The sequence below is a fragment of the Pundamilia nyererei genome, unplaced genomic scaffold, assembly GCF_000239375.1.
Source record: "Pundamilia nyererei isolate P.nyererei 1_Seehausen unplaced genomic scaffold, PunNye1.0 scaffold00542, whole genome shotgun sequence".
Taxonomy (NCBI): Eukaryota; Metazoa; Chordata; class Actinopteri; order Cichliformes; family Cichlidae; genus Pundamilia; species Pundamilia nyererei.
In genome coordinates, this window is record NW_005187943.1 from 2,091 (window position 1) to 17,629 (window position 15,539).

General features: G+C 41.1%; 1 protein-coding gene across 1 annotated transcript; it reads left to right on the plus strand.

The window, feature by feature from the left end:
* Nucleotides 1-215: 215 nt before the first annotated feature.
* Nucleotides 216-14,551, plus strand: LOC102201414 (dapper homolog 1-like). The gene is made up of 3 exons (XM_005754322.2): nucleotides 216-649; nucleotides 4,838-4,964; nucleotides 11,496-14,551. Exons 1-3 carry the CDS (start codon nucleotides 377-379, stop codon nucleotides 13,091-13,093), a joined length of 1,998 nt encoding a protein of 665 aa, XP_005754379.1. The 5' UTR covers nucleotides 216-376; the 3' UTR covers nucleotides 13,094-14,551.
* The last annotated feature ends 988 nt before the right edge of the window (nucleotides 14,552-15,539 follow it).

A 15,539-nucleotide genomic window follows, 5' to 3' on the forward strand; every position in this document is an offset into this window, starting at 1 on the left:
ATCATCCTCCTAAAATACACTGGAATACTCACGGGAATACATCGCAGTAATATAACGTGTTTATGTCTTTTCTTTATCTTGGAGTGTCGTTTTTATTTGGAATGAGGCATTCACTGAGCAGTATGAGACTAAGTTGTGGTTGTGCAGGATTCCCAGCAGCATTCCTGTAGGCTCCGCCAACAGCTGTCCAAGTGAGACTGTCCGGCAGAGCGCAGGCTAGAGGAGGGGAATGGGACCGAGAGCTAAAGCAGTGAGTTCATCAGGACAAACACACAACGGATACCGTTCCACAACAGGTATTCGAAGAATTTGAAGAGACAGCCAGACTTTTAGGGAATTCATTCAGCTTGAATTTTTAGGAAAACGGTATTCTGTGATGTCTTTCCAAGACCTTCAAGACTCTTTTGAAACGTTCTCGCAATACATGAAAACGGGGCGCAGTCGGAATAAAGAGCGATTGCAAGCCAGCCTGGCCGGGTTATGCGAGCTTGGGCTTCTCAAACAGAGACAGGAAAGCAGGGTGTTGCGCGCTCTTGGGATCAAGGACCCTTCGTCAACCGGGGGCCCGGATTGGGGAGCTCTATGCTCGGAACTTTGTGCTATGGACGCACCAAAAGGGAAGGAAAGCTGTGGTCTCAATCTCCACCATGTAAGTTCTATTTGTCCTAGCTTATTAGCCAAATTAATATTAAAGTTAGTATAGCCGATGTGAAAGCCAGCTACTTTAAATTTCAGTTGATCCGTTTTCCAAAAGTTCGCATACGAAGACAGCTGATCCCATACATAAGGGTGTGTGTGTGTGTGTGTGTGTGTGTGTGTGAGAGAGAGTGGGGGGGGATTAATGAAAAGTAGCTGCTTAGCGGGGGGGGGGTAGCGGTGTGTAGTGCTAATACCCGTGCCTCGTTTCTTAGCATTTACTTGCGCTGACTTGTAGGGATTGATTGGCTTTGAAATAGCTTCTTGCTTTTACATTACGATGGTAACTATAACGACCTAGAACGCGAAAAATGTCGGTGGCTGCTCTTTGTGCGGGGTTAGTGCATGAAAACGTGGAGAGCCAGGCATACATTACCATTTTTGGTCAGTTTGGGGGAGCTTCGTTACATTATCCATTTTATGCTGAACACAGTGGCTTATCCAGAGATCTGTCTGTTGAGTTTGAATCATTTCTCACATGAAGACTGAGGTCATTATTTTGGCATTACACCAAACCATCTTTGACTCTTTAAAATGAATTCCACGAATCAACAGCAGATAAGAAGTTGCTCTGTGGTCTCAGGATGCAGTTCGGATTCTCATTCAAATACCAACTTATATATTTATATCATTGTAAATTATACATTATGCTATATATTGCAGCACAATGTAGCATAGGATAATCATTTACAGTTTTGGAATTTAATACACTATTATTATCTCCAAGGATGCTGCACTTTGTCTTGGTTTTCACTTCCAGAAATAAAGATGCAATTTAAAAAATGTAACCATGTCAACAACAGTTTGTAGTTTGAAGTATAAGACACTGTTTTTCACATTATAAAGAGCCACATTCATTCTGTGCAAATCTGAAACTCTTACTGAAACGAGGTAACATCTGAAAGACAAGTAGCTGCCATTTCTATCAATAAATCTAGTGTGCGCTTAAAACATGAGTGAGACAAATGTCCTCCTGTAAAAGGATGCAGCAGATGAGCTGCTGACTGTGACAGTGAACAGTGTAAGACGTGCTACATGGTGAATGGTGGAGTTTGTCCGACTCGGGATAAATAGTTTAAATGTTACAACTATGCCATATAATTCTTTTTATATGACTTTGCACAACACTAGGAGCACTGGGAATACAGGGCTTGATTGTAAAGAAACAAATAGTTCCATCTTGTGACTTTCTCTCTATCTACAGAATTTAGAAAATGTCCAAACTACTCTTAAGGTTGCACACAACACTCTGCCCTAACCCCAAGAGAAGATATTGTGACTTGGAACATTTGCCTCTTGGTTTTTCTTTGTGTTTTTTATGTAGCTCATCGGTTAATTCCTAAACCATGACACCTAATGCAGTGGCACTATGGCTTCATATTGGTTTCATATATAATTTGGACTGGTTGGGACTTATAGAGGTTAATACTGAAATTAGTCATTCACCCCTTGCTCCCTTGTATTTGTTTATGTTTGTGGCAGTACTGGAAAAAAGGGACAAAAAGGCCTTATGTCTGCAATGTGGGAACAAAGACAACTAGACTGAAAAAAAAATGATGCGTATGCATGAAGAGAGGGTATCTGTGTTTATTAGTGAGGAGTTGCTGACAGCTGACAGCAGGTGGGGAAACAGAACAACCTTCACAGTGGCCTCCAGCGTGTAAAGAGATTAATGAGAGAGTATTAGGCAATGTGAATGCATAATGTGTAGTGTGTCTGTGTGAATGCAATTCAATTCAATTCAATTTTATTTATATAGCGCCAAATCACAACAAAAGTCGCCTCAAGGCGCTTCATAAATGCACTCTGCATTATCTAACAACTATGTTAATCATAACTGAATACAAGGTCTGATTGTGTTCCTCCCTCAATAAACCACCAGAACAATATGGGAAGGACAGTTTTCTTAAGGTAGGGGGACACATTCAAATCTGTATAAATGCACTGCAAAAATAGGAAAGACTCCGTTTACTGCCAGCATTATTATTATTAGGGCCTCTATTTATAGTGAAAGCTAAATTAACTATAAACTTTAGAATTCAAAAATTGCATTTTGCGGCCTACAGTGGCATACTGGCTAAATGTTTACTCCCTGTGAATAAACCATGTTTCTTATAGCTTAACAAGTGAACTGCATGTTCACTTGCTAAGCTATAAGGTACCTGTTATTGTACATGACGTAGTTTAATTGTGATAGTAAGTGTTTGTGGGTGTAGCTGTCTGTTAATGTCTAGGTCACTGCTCTGTCTGTTTCTACCTACTCTCATCCCGGGAACGACTAGAAAGTATTTTTGCATCTGTTCACACAGTTGTGCAGTTAGGGAGTAGTTGTATGAGATTCCAAGAGATTCCTATGACTTCATTTAAAAGTATGTATGATGTCAACTTCAACGAATTATTAAATTATTACATTTACTTATATTATTAATGATTATAGGGTCCCTTGGGGGCAATGTTCCCTCTAAGCTGTGCACTGCTGGCACGCTCGCTGCACACAAAAAAAAACTAACCTGAATTGAAATGAAAATGAAAACTTTAACAATTCTGTTCTGCATGTGAGTCAGTGACTGGCTGCTCCCGTATGGGATCAGAACGATGCCACCTTATCCCACAGTCCAGCCAATGATGCGATTCACATTCGTATATATGCAGCTAATCAACGTGGCTGACAGGCTATGACAGCGTCCTTATGTGCTGGTGTTTTAGCAAAGCGGCTGATGTGGAGTGAAGCCACGTTAATTACAACGTGTCCAACCATTGGAGATGTGAGCAGGACAGACGGAACAACTGACGGACAAAGTGTGGACTTTATACCAGTTTTTAAATTGTGTTGATCGGCCACGTAAAACCAGAGTTATGATAAAATATCTGCAATGTTTGTTTTTCTTCCTGAATACTGTCGTTGTTTATATTTACTGCGGGAAGAAACGGTAAAAACGGCGTTTTATAAGGAAAACGCTCGAAAGCCTGTGAGCAAAACAGCCCCCCTCCCCCAGCCTTTCCTATTGGTGGAAAAATGATATGGCAACATGGCATTTAGTTGTTTAAGAAGGGGGAAAGTTTTAGGAGTGACGGCGTGTTTTGAGAGATTTGAGACGTTTAGCACAAATCTTGTGTAGTTAGTGTGTAGTTAGTGTGTAGTTAGTGTGTAGTGTAGTCAATAGTTGTGTTGTGTGTCAGAACAATGAGGCGCCTGCTGAATGTTACAGGTGTTACAGCAGTGATACATCTGCTGCTGTCAGGCCTGCAGGTATCAGGCTGTTGTTCTCCTTCATCTCATAGTGGACAGAAATTATTTTTTGGAGCGGCACAAATAATTTGTGTGGCATCAGATTTGATGCAGAACAGCTGATTGTTCTGTAAATAGTTTGAAATGTTTATTTAAAGAACGCCTTGGCTGCATTTTTAGGTAAAAGCTGCAAAACTTTGTTTGCTTAACTCAGTTACTTTTTTGAAGAAGTAACTATATAATTAATTGCCCAACATTGGTCATTATTTACTGTATTTGCAGACAGAGTTACAGACTCTCTCCCAGACCACAGACTCATAATACAAGTCAGAGCTTTATAAAAAAATAAAAAAGAAGAAGTTGTGTTTTCAAACTTGGAGTTCAGGTTATTTTTCCTTCCAATGGTGGTAACATGCTGCACAGGTCATGAACTAGATTTATTTAAATTTTCATTGTAAGTGGGCTAAAGCAGGTAATTAAAAGTAGTCTAACATAAATGCTGTAATTTGATTATTTTAATAAACGATGTAACTTGGATGGATTGGATGCTGGCGTGACCACAGTGCACACGTCTGCTGTTGCTCACAGTGGTCCAGGGACGCTCAGGGAGTTTGTGTGTTCGCTCACACACATGAAACATTAGAGGGGACGTTGCTTGGGGGTTGCATCAAGAAGGGTGTTCAGCGTAAAACTAGCAAAGTAAACATGTAGAGCTGCTGTGGCAGCCCAAAGCCATGAATGCCAAAGCCACTGTTACATTTAATATACACCACAGCGATGAGTAGCTTCTGTATGGGAAGAAAATGTGACATAAAATGTGAACACAAATAGAAGCACACAGCTTTGGAATGAATGTTCAGTCTTTGATGATTTTTTTTTGAGAATTTGAATTTCTTTCTGTGTGTATTACAGAGCAGTCTGCAGTTTACTCCCTGGGGTTTAAGCACATCTTTAGAAGAGCAGGTGGCAGAGCTGAAGGTGGACTGTGAAGTCAAATCATCAGATTCCACTGATCTGGATGCCAGCCAGCTCATTTCAGGTAAAATTCAAGGCAGGGATAGCTCAGTAGGTAGAGTGGTGGCTCCATGGTTCGAATCCACGGAACAGTCCCTACACACTGCTCCCCGGGTGCCCAATAGCTGCCCACTGCTTCACTGAGTGAATGGGTTAAATGCAGAGAGGAATTTCCCCAATAAAGGGGATCAATAAAGTATACATTATTACATTGAAAGGCTCACAAATCTCTATTATATGATCCAGAACTGGAAACTAAGATTGAAAAATACAATAATTTGTGTAAGTTTTAAAATCATATTTATTTATTTTCATTTATTAACAGTTTAGGAGTGAAGAATAGACAGAAAAGGGAGGGAGGGGGAAAGACATGCAGCAAAGGGTCACAGGTCAAATTCAAATTGGGGCATTATGGAATTAAGGCTACATTTTTCCATGTGTTTGAATTACTTTGTATTTGTGTGTGGATTACTCACAAAAGCATGCATTTGTGAGTAATTTAGATCTGTCATGGGAGCATGAAATTCTATTAATGTCAAAAGTTCCACACGGGAAAGAAATCAACAGCACAGTGTGCTAATTCAACAAGTGTAGAGCTCAACAGCTACGTGTGCAAACAAGCCATGTTGCATGCGACAGTGTCTGCTTTGTGAACACTGCAACAGATGCACACTCCTGCAGTAACTCCCTGCTCTTGAAGCTGAATCCTGCACGCACCAATCAACTGAATTTAGACTTTTCGGACAGCAGTGCCCAAACGAAGAAAAACCTCTAGTTTACCATTAAAGTAATCCAGTAACAGCTGTCAGCATTTCCACTGCTACACAGAAAACAATACGTGTTGACAGTTAATTTGGCTAACTTCATTTTCCAAAATGTAAAGAAATATAGTTTCTAACAGAGCTCAATATTGCTGCCACAAACTGAGGTACACTGGTCCATCAAGTGACCAATCACATTAATACCCCGCTTCCTTTGGGCTCCGCCCTTCAAACACTTAAAGGTCAGTTTTTTCCAATGAGCATTTCCAAAACTGCAGCTCTTGTGGGACTGTTTACCAGTACTGACACCTCAGTAACAGTAATAGTGGTGATCCAGTGACAGCGACAGCCAAGGCTCATTGATGCATGTGGGGAACAGTGGCTGGGCCGTGTGCTTTGATCCAACACACAACATAGAGTAGCTCACATTGCAGAAAAAAGTTCATGCTGGTTCTGATAGAAAGGTGTCAGAATCACAGTGCATCACAGATGTTTGCTGTTTTGGCAGCAACACGGGGACCAACACAACATAATTGGCAGCTGGTCATTAGGCCTAATCTGTGTAAGTACCACAGTTTACTTTTAACAAAGACAGAATGATTTTACAGGTCTTCGTTTGTTATATGTATGAGACTAGTAGACTCACAACCATGACTGGAAAATAGATGCGAAGAGAATTACTAGTGTGCAAAAGCATAATCAGTAATATCAATAGCAATCTAAGAATATGCTATAATCTCACACCATCCTCTTCAACTAAGCCAAAAACAGATATTGTAGTGGAGGTATCAGAAATACACAGCATTATGGCACTGATTCCTTCTTTAGCACTATGGTCACCCTGGTGTGTCGGCCAGAACACCACTGAAGGCCAAATTGTCCCAGAGTACAGAAGAAACAGCTTGAGGTTTGGTTTGAGGCACTTTATTCTCACGACTCAGTTCCTGTGGCTCTAAACACGGGTGTGCGTGTGTGGTTTGTTATTATTCACGCACACATCACATCCCATCGACAAATCCACCTCTCGTCCGACACTAAACTGGCCACCTTACTAACTGGATGACATCACCTGACGGTGGGCTGGCTCAAACTAACAGAAGGTTAAACATTAAATGAACAGTATATAAACTTACAAACACCTGTATAAGAACTCAAATAGAATTATCCTTTGAACTTGGGGCCTTTTATACAGATATAGTCTTGCTAAATGAACAAAAAACAACACACACACACACACACACACACACACACACACACAGACCCATTAACGACTCAGTTCAGAAGGACTGAACGGGGTCACCGTATCACAAAACAAATTGACATCAACAGGTTTGCAGGCGTTTTGGACAAATGGCAGGGTCAGGAAATAATATTTTTCAGAAAAAACTACCTGATTTCGTCAGTGGAGGAGATATGACTGAGTAAAACCCTGAAAAAGTAAAATTTAATTCATAAGGAAAATGTATACACATATGTATAAAAATGACTTTATTTCCCAATTTAAACATGTAGTACAACTCTTAAAATGTGTCTTAATTACTAGTAAAACTAGTAAAACACACAGGAAGAGCGCATTTTCATATTCATGTTGACCTTCAGAGTGTTTCCCTGGCTGCCACCTTGTAACATCCTTTGCTTCCCACTGCACTGTATTAGCCAGTAAACACTAATTAGTGCTTTGAACTGATGCATAATACAACCCAAATTATTTCAGCCATCTTGGGTGCCACTGTCAGAAGAAATGGACGATATGGTAAATGATCATTTGACACACCTCAGCTTTAAACAGGTGATTTCACTCCATTTTAGTCTTTAAAACTGGAGATTTTGCTGTGTGATTTTTGTTATTCTTAAAGTGACACTAGAGAGTGTCTATATGAGTCCACTCCTCTGAGTGTTAAATGAACACTTTTGATAGTGTTATATTTTTAAAAGTAACCTAGTCAGTTTTGAAGATTAACAATGACTAACACTGAGCAGTGTTAATTTTCTAACACTGGAACATAACTCAAAATGTTAGAAATATTCCAGTGTTTGAAAATCAGTACTGGAGATTTTGCTGTGTAGGAGAAAGATTTGTAGTAAACAAAAATTGACAAATTTTAGAATTACATATGCCACATTCATTGTGTTTGGGGTTTTTTGCTTGTTGTTTCAGTACAGTGCAGTGGAATAAGCAAAACTGATTAAGTCTAAACAGTAGTAAAGTTCAGCTACAGTTAGCTGGATCATACCTACAGTTGCTTGCAAGGGTATTCGGCCCCCTTGAACTTTCCCACATTTTGTCACATTACAGCCACAAACATGAATCAATGTTAAGACCAACACAAAGTGGTGCACACGTGAGAAGTGGAACGAAAATCATACATGATTCCAAACATTTTTTACAAATAAATAACTGCAAAGTGGGGTGTGTGTAATTATTCAGCCCCTGAGTCGATACTTTGTAGAACCACCTTTTGCTGCAGTTCCAGCTGCCAGTCTTTTAGGGTCTGTCTCTACCAGCTTTGCACATCTACAGACTGAAATCTTTGCCCATTCTTCTTTGCAAAACAGCTCCAGCTCAGTCAGATTAGATGGACAGCGTTTGTGAACAGCAGTTTTCAGATCTTGCCACAGATTCTGGATTGGATTTAGATCTGGACTTTGACTGGGCCAGTCTAACACATGGATGTGTTTTGTTTTAAACCATCCCATTGTTGCCCTGGCTTTATGTTTAGGGTTGTTGTCCTGCTGGAAGCTGAACCTCCGCCCCAGTCTCAAGTCTTTTGCAGACTCCAACAGGTTTTCTTCCAAGACTGCCCTGTATTTGGCTCCATCCATCTTCCCATCAACTCTGACCAGCTTCCCTGTCCCTGCTGAAGAGAAGCCCCCCCAGAGCATGATGCTGCCACCACCATATTTGACAGTGGGGATGGTGTGTTCAGAGTGATGTGCAGTGTTAGTTTTCCACACACAGCGTTTTGCATTTTGGCCAAAAAGTTCCATGTTGGTCTCATCTGACCAGAGCAGCTTCCTCCACATGTTTGCTGTGTCCCCCACATGGCTTGTGGCAAACCATAACAGGACTTGTTATGGTTTTCTGTTAACAATGGCTTTCTTCTTGCCACTCTTCCATAAAGGCCAACTTTGTGCAGTGCACCACTAATAGTTGTCCTGTGGACAGATTCCCCCACCTGAGCTGTAGATCTCTGCAGCTCGTCCAGTCACCATGGGCCTCTTGGCTGCATTTATGATCAGCGCTCTCCTTGTTCGGCCTGTGAGTTTAGGTGGACGGCCTTGTCTTGGTAGGTTTACAGTTGTGCCATACTCCTTCCATTTCTGAATGATGGCTTGAACAGTGCTCCGTGGATGTTCAAGGCTTGGGAAATCTTTTTGTAGCCTAAGCCTGCTTTAAATGTCTCAATAACTTTATCCCTGACCTGTCTGGTGTGTTCTTTGGACTTCATGGTGTTGTTGCTCCCAATATTCTCTTAGACAACCTCTGAGGCCGTCACAGAGCAGCTGTATTTGTACTGACATTAGATTACACACAGGTGCACTCTATTTAGTTATTAGCACTCACCAGGCAACGTCTATGTGCAACTGACTGCACTCAGACCAAAGGGGGCTGAATAATTACGCACACCCCACTTTGCAGTTATTTATTTGTAAAAAATGTTTGGAATCATGTCTGATTTTTGTTCCACTTCTCACGTGTGCACCACTTTGTGTTGGTCTTTCACGTGGAATTCCAATAACATTGATTCATGTTTGTGGCTGTAATGTGACAAAATGTGGGAAAGTTCAAGGGGGCCGAATACTTTTGCAAGCCACTGTATATTCATAGTGCTTACAGAAAGCTAGCATGCATTCACTTCATTTACTTGACAAAGATAAGCCACAGGGATGTGCAGTCATGCTGTGTTCTCCTATGCAGGGGCACAATTACATACATTTACCAGTGATTCCCAAACTTTTTTGGTTAAGCCCCCCTTTGTTTTACAAGAGCAATCTTATTGTTTACATGAGATGAATTTCTACAATGGCAGATAGAGCCAAAATACTGTTATTGTTAATCTGACTATCTGCAGGTTTTACAGGCTTACATACACACACGCAGTTACTGTCCCTCCATTTACAAAAGCAGAGGCGTCACGGTGTGATTATTTTACGTGTAGTTGTTTTTTCCTGTGTAATAATATTCAACATTTCTATTAATACATTTTTCAAAAATGCCTCTCTGTGCAAAATGGTTTCAAAAACATAAACAGCTGTGGGATCCTGTTTGTCTGTGATTTGAACCGGGGGAACAAATTATGGCAGGATCAGCCTGATGTTATTTGTATCCCACTGTAACTTTACTGTATACAGAGCTAACATCTCCAAAATGTCAGGTGTACTTAGTCATTGCAAAAAGTGTTTGTGAACTAAAAATGTGGGGTACTGTTTGTCCGTGAGTTTGAGAGCCCAGCGCTGCTCCCGACGCAGGAAAAACTAATTCTGTGGCAGAGACCTACTGTACCTCGGCACTTGTGCAGGTGAAGCCAAAGGGAAGATATGCTTCACCATATTTTCTAGTCTTTGGCTTGGAAGGAAGTTGTTTGTAAACAAATTTGGCGATGCTTCATCTCCTGCTTTGCGTTTGTGTGGGAGCACCGTCAAAAACCTGTCCATTACGCTAGCAGTGTCCAAACATTCTTTCTTTGTTTTGTTTTTTTCTTTTCATACTGTGCCCCCGCCTGCAATGGCGCTGTGCCCCGCCTAGGGGGCGCGCCCCACACTTTGGGAACCTCTGCATTAATCTATAATTGATCAATATATTTGTTGGTGTGTATGATGGAGGAAGGACGAGCTATCCACAGCAAGCATTTTGAAAAAAAAATGACCAGGCTTGTGAAGTTGAACAGCTCTAGTTGTTCAGGTTTTTATTTATGGATTTGTAAAATCGATTTACATACATTCAAATTGTTTTGTATTTGTCATCGGACTGAAGCACAAGTTTGCAAGTATTCAAAATGACTCACAAATCATTGCATTTGTAAATCTTAGCTTGTGTTTGTGGATCATGTCATACACATTTGTGAGCCCTTTCAGATAAGTTTAACCCCATAGTGATGAAGAAATTTATTCCTAGAAACTGGTGGACTGTTGTTAAAAGGAGAACACGGCCCTGTCCCATTTGTCGAGTGTTGCTGCCATCAACTTCAAAATGACCTCTTTTCTATTTTCTATTATGAATAAACTATAGATTTATAAGATTCTGTTTTTAATTTACATTTGACATACATGCCAACTTTTCTTAGAACTGTAATTGTATCATATTTTCATAAGCAGTTCAGTTTCACATCTATAACATAGAGCGACAGACAGTAGCCGATGTTTTATCGGTTTTCTAATAATTCCACTCTTGTGGAAAGGTGCCTTTTTCAAGTTACTGCACATAAAAGGTGTCATATCCTAGGTCTAACCCTAGCCTTTCTTGACACCTGAAAATTTAGCTTATGGCTGTAAAATAAAGACAAAACATTGGTGTAGACATGTTTAATGGTTATCACACTGACGTTTTATTTTAAATCCTTGCAGTTTAAGCACATGGAAGAGTCTAGGCATATTATTCCTCTAATGAGGTTAATAGATTATTGAGTGAAAACTACTGTATTGTTTGTGTATCAATTATAAGTGTCACACTGGTCCATAGTTTTTCATTTTTATCTGCAATGGTCAAGATTCATAATTACAGGTAAATGTTCATTAAAGTGAGAACTGACATCAGAATGATCATATGTATTGCCTCTGCTTTTTATTTTTCTTAGGGAAAGCCCGTGTAGCCAAGGAAAATGGATCTTCTGAAATGAATTGCTACCCCGTGACCTCATGTTCCCTCTCAGCCCCCGAGGGGAGTGGTGAGAAAGAGACAAAAAAAACATACATGTCCACCCTGACAAGACATGCCATCGTTACCGGTGCTTTAGGGAAATTGAAAGAAGTTGACCCCAGTCTGTATGATTATCAACAAACCCAAAAGGTTGAGACTTACATATTTGGAGTGATTCAACGACGAACTCTACCCACACGGCCCTCAAAGCCTCGTACGAGCCTGGCACATGATGCCCGAGTTGTTAATGTGGTAAGGCAGAGTAGTTTCTGCCAAAAGGATGAACAACATTTACCAAAACAGGAGTTGGCTCAAGAGATCATTGCACCCTCCCAGTGGTCAGAAGGAATTGCTTCAGAGGCTGGCCTTAACCTAGATCAGGAGCAATACCTTAGGATAGGGCCTACTGAAGATCCCCCACTCCCATATCATCTTCAGCAAAAGGGGCTTTATACCAAACCCAGGCAAGCCTCCATGACGCTGCTTGACTATCCACATGGTAAAGATGTCCAACCAGACTCCAGCACTACTGAGGCTGACTTATCCCAACGTCTCCCCAAGTACCAGTCGCCTTCAGCAGCAGCAGCAGCAGCAAAGTCTACTCAACCATCTTCTCCCGAAGATCATCTGGTCAGTGCCGAGTATATTCCGGGTCAGCCTTGTCGGACCTCCAACCGAGCTTATGCACATCACCACACCAACCACCACAAAGGTCCTGGGGTGTCCAAATCCAACCGATGTGCATATTCTCCAGAAAGACTCTATCATCAGGAGCAGCAACCCACGGCTTTTCATATCCAACCCCCAAGGTACAGAGGAGGCCCAAAGAAATGTCGATCAAATGAAGACAGAGGTGGTGCCAGCAGAAAGCCAGGGAAGAAGGCGTGCAGGTCTCAGTCAGAGAATAGCTTACAAAGGTTTCCAGAGCGCAAGTTTAATACAGTCGAGAAGGATGGTAGTGGAAGTGGGAATGCTGGAAGGGGAAGCCGCGGTAATCAACCCAGAAGCAAAAAGCAGCAACAAAGTAGCGGTAGCTACAGGCGCTCGCTGTCCACTTTGGAGCTCAGCCAAGATGAAGCTGATCAGCCACCTGTGACAATACCTGTGCAAAGCAACCAAAACTGCTGTCTTAGGCGCACACGTAAACCCCGTCCTACACACGCATCATATGCTTACCCCACAACCTCGCACCATTTCCACCATCATCAGCACATGGAGTTTCAGTTGGAAAGGGACCAAACGCAACTGTGTCAGGCCACCGATGATTATTCTCACGCAGGTCAGGTAGAGTCTGAGTCGAGCATGAGTGAGGCTGACTCTCCAGATTCCAGCTCATTGTCCAGTGATTCAGATGAAAGTGGTGGTCTGGTTTGGCCACAGCAATTACCCCCAAGACTTTCCCTCCCATCAACACTTGCTCCATCTGGAGCACCTCTGCAGCCTAAGGCTTTTGTCAAGATAAAGGCCTCACATGCACTTAAAAAGAAGATCTTGCGCTTCCGTACTGGTTCACTGAAAGTAATGACCACTGTATGAAGTGAAACGAATGCCAAAGTGAAGTAACATGAGATGCAGTCCTTGAGTTTATGTACAGTGATGACATATTACATGGAAATGCTAATGAACTGATTTTGGACATGAATGGGTTTTAGTCTCAACAAGCAATGAAGGAAATGGCTATCACTCTATGCATCTCCAATCTCTGTTTCAAAAGTAAGATGTAGAAATGACATTTTCCATGATAGTAGAAGTCTTAAATAGATGACTCACGCTAAAAAAGTCCTTGTCTTTGTTCAGATAAGTCCTGAAACACTGTCACGCATGCACATGTATATCATATTCCAAACCATGTATATCTTCATTTGAACTACCCTGACACAAATGAAAACGATAAGGGGCCTAATGTTAGACCAAGACTTTTGTTTGGGACTTGGTTGTATAAATCACAACACTACAGACTGTGTGTCTGTAGTGTGATGTCATTTCACAACACTACTCCTCTTAAGGCACAACATACCAACAAGGTTTCACTAGAAACCAAGTTTCAAAGGTTTTGGTGAGCTTGCTGTCTGAATGTGCCTACTTTTACTCACCCAAAATGGTGCTATGTGTAAATCAAAAGCACGTATGAGCAGAGCTTAAGTACATTAATATTAATTTGTTTTATTTAATATATTTGCATTGTTTAGTATGTCGTATGAAAGTAAGTCATTCATTTATAGGTATGTAGATGAGCACAGGCTAGTAGAACGACTGCAGCATTTAAATAAAGTCATTGCCAATCGTATTTAAATGTATTTGGCAAATAACTTGACCCCAGTTCAGTCACAGAGAGATGGCAGACTGATAGTAGACCAGTGACTCTGTCTTTATTGCCTGTTTATCATTTTACACATTTACAATAATTTTTAACATTAAGTTTTGTTGCCATCTTCAACCACTGTGTGACTCTGATGTCTCTGATATCTAAGGCTTAATATTCTCTTTCAAGTGTGTAATGTCAACTTTACAAAATTAAGGATGCAATAAGTTGGACAAGGGATTTAAAAATAGCAGATTGTTTGAAATCAATCACCATAAAAATGAAATAATAAATGCTTCTATTGTGACAATGACTCAGCACACACACAGGCAGCTTTGCAGGGTGAGTGTCCATTTATTCACAATGTTTACAACACCAAAGCACTGAGCACACTCATGTCTCCAGTCCCAGCAGGCTACTCAAACGGGGTGATTGCTCAGACAATCAGTCCCAGCTGCCCTGGAAAACTGAGCTTTCTGGTAACATTAAATCAAACCGTGTTCTTTTCCCAAACTTAGCCAAATATCTTTGGTGCCTATGAGTAACCAAACAAAGGTCAGCTGCTCTCTTCAAAGCAATTTTGTGATCAAGACAGGAATAAAGTAAAAAAGGTGTGGTTATTATTTTATGTTCTTTGCCATACCAAACAAAGTGCCTTTAGGTGGCTGCTATATAAATAAAATTGAATTGAACTGATATTTGTGTGTGTGTGTGTGTGTGTGTGTGTGTGTGTGTGTGTGTGTATGTGTGTGTGTGTGTGTGTGTGTGTGTGTGTGTGCGTGTGACCAAAGGGGGATTTCTATGGGCTGGGCTGTTTTATGACTTTAGGATTTAGCTGTTTCAGTTAACTGAAGGGGAGAGGAGAAAACATGTCAACACAGCAGCAAAAGAAAAACTTGCAGCCACATTTGAAAATATTTAACACTGAGTCAGAAACCAGTCGATTTCAGCTTTTTTGTGCTATGCTACAGTCCGTTTATAGCTTTTTCTCCATTCCTTCATTCCTCCATCTGGTAGTAGTTAGAAACAGAACCCTCCCTTCTGGCCAAGAACCGAGAGTATTTCCTGCTTAGTTGGTGGTGGGACAGAGAGGCATAGAGCCTGCAGAGGAAACCCCAGAGAGAGAAACAGAGGCACAGTTAGAGCGTGGGAGGAGGGTGAACGAAGGCCTCATGCACATACATCTGGCTTTCATTACCCAGACAGAGAAGGTGATGGTAAGTGAGGGCAGACAGACAGAGGGCTTGTATATGTGCCACTTTTGGAGATACTGTACATTTCTCTCTTATTTTGATGTTTTTCTGACTTTCACTAAGTTTATCCACATTTCAAAAGCTTGGAACCGACTTTCTAAACCTGCCTTCACTGTAAACAGAACAGCAAGAAGGCGTGGCTCATTTTTTTCGCTATTATTTTAACTTTTTTCTGTTTGTAAAAACATGAATCTTGGTGCTCTGGGCCTTCAATGTAAAGCTCGTGTACTAGTCGTGTCAGCCAAGTCCTGAGGGAATGACAGAGCCATCAGAAGAGTAGTCAAAGAGCAAAAGGTTCAAAGAATTTTAAAAAATAAGAGCACACAGAGAAAATGGTTTGGTGTGAACGTTTAATCCCCTCTCTAACAGTTTCTCCCCAGGGACACAACACAACTGATATTTTGACGTCATGTTTAATAAAATGCAG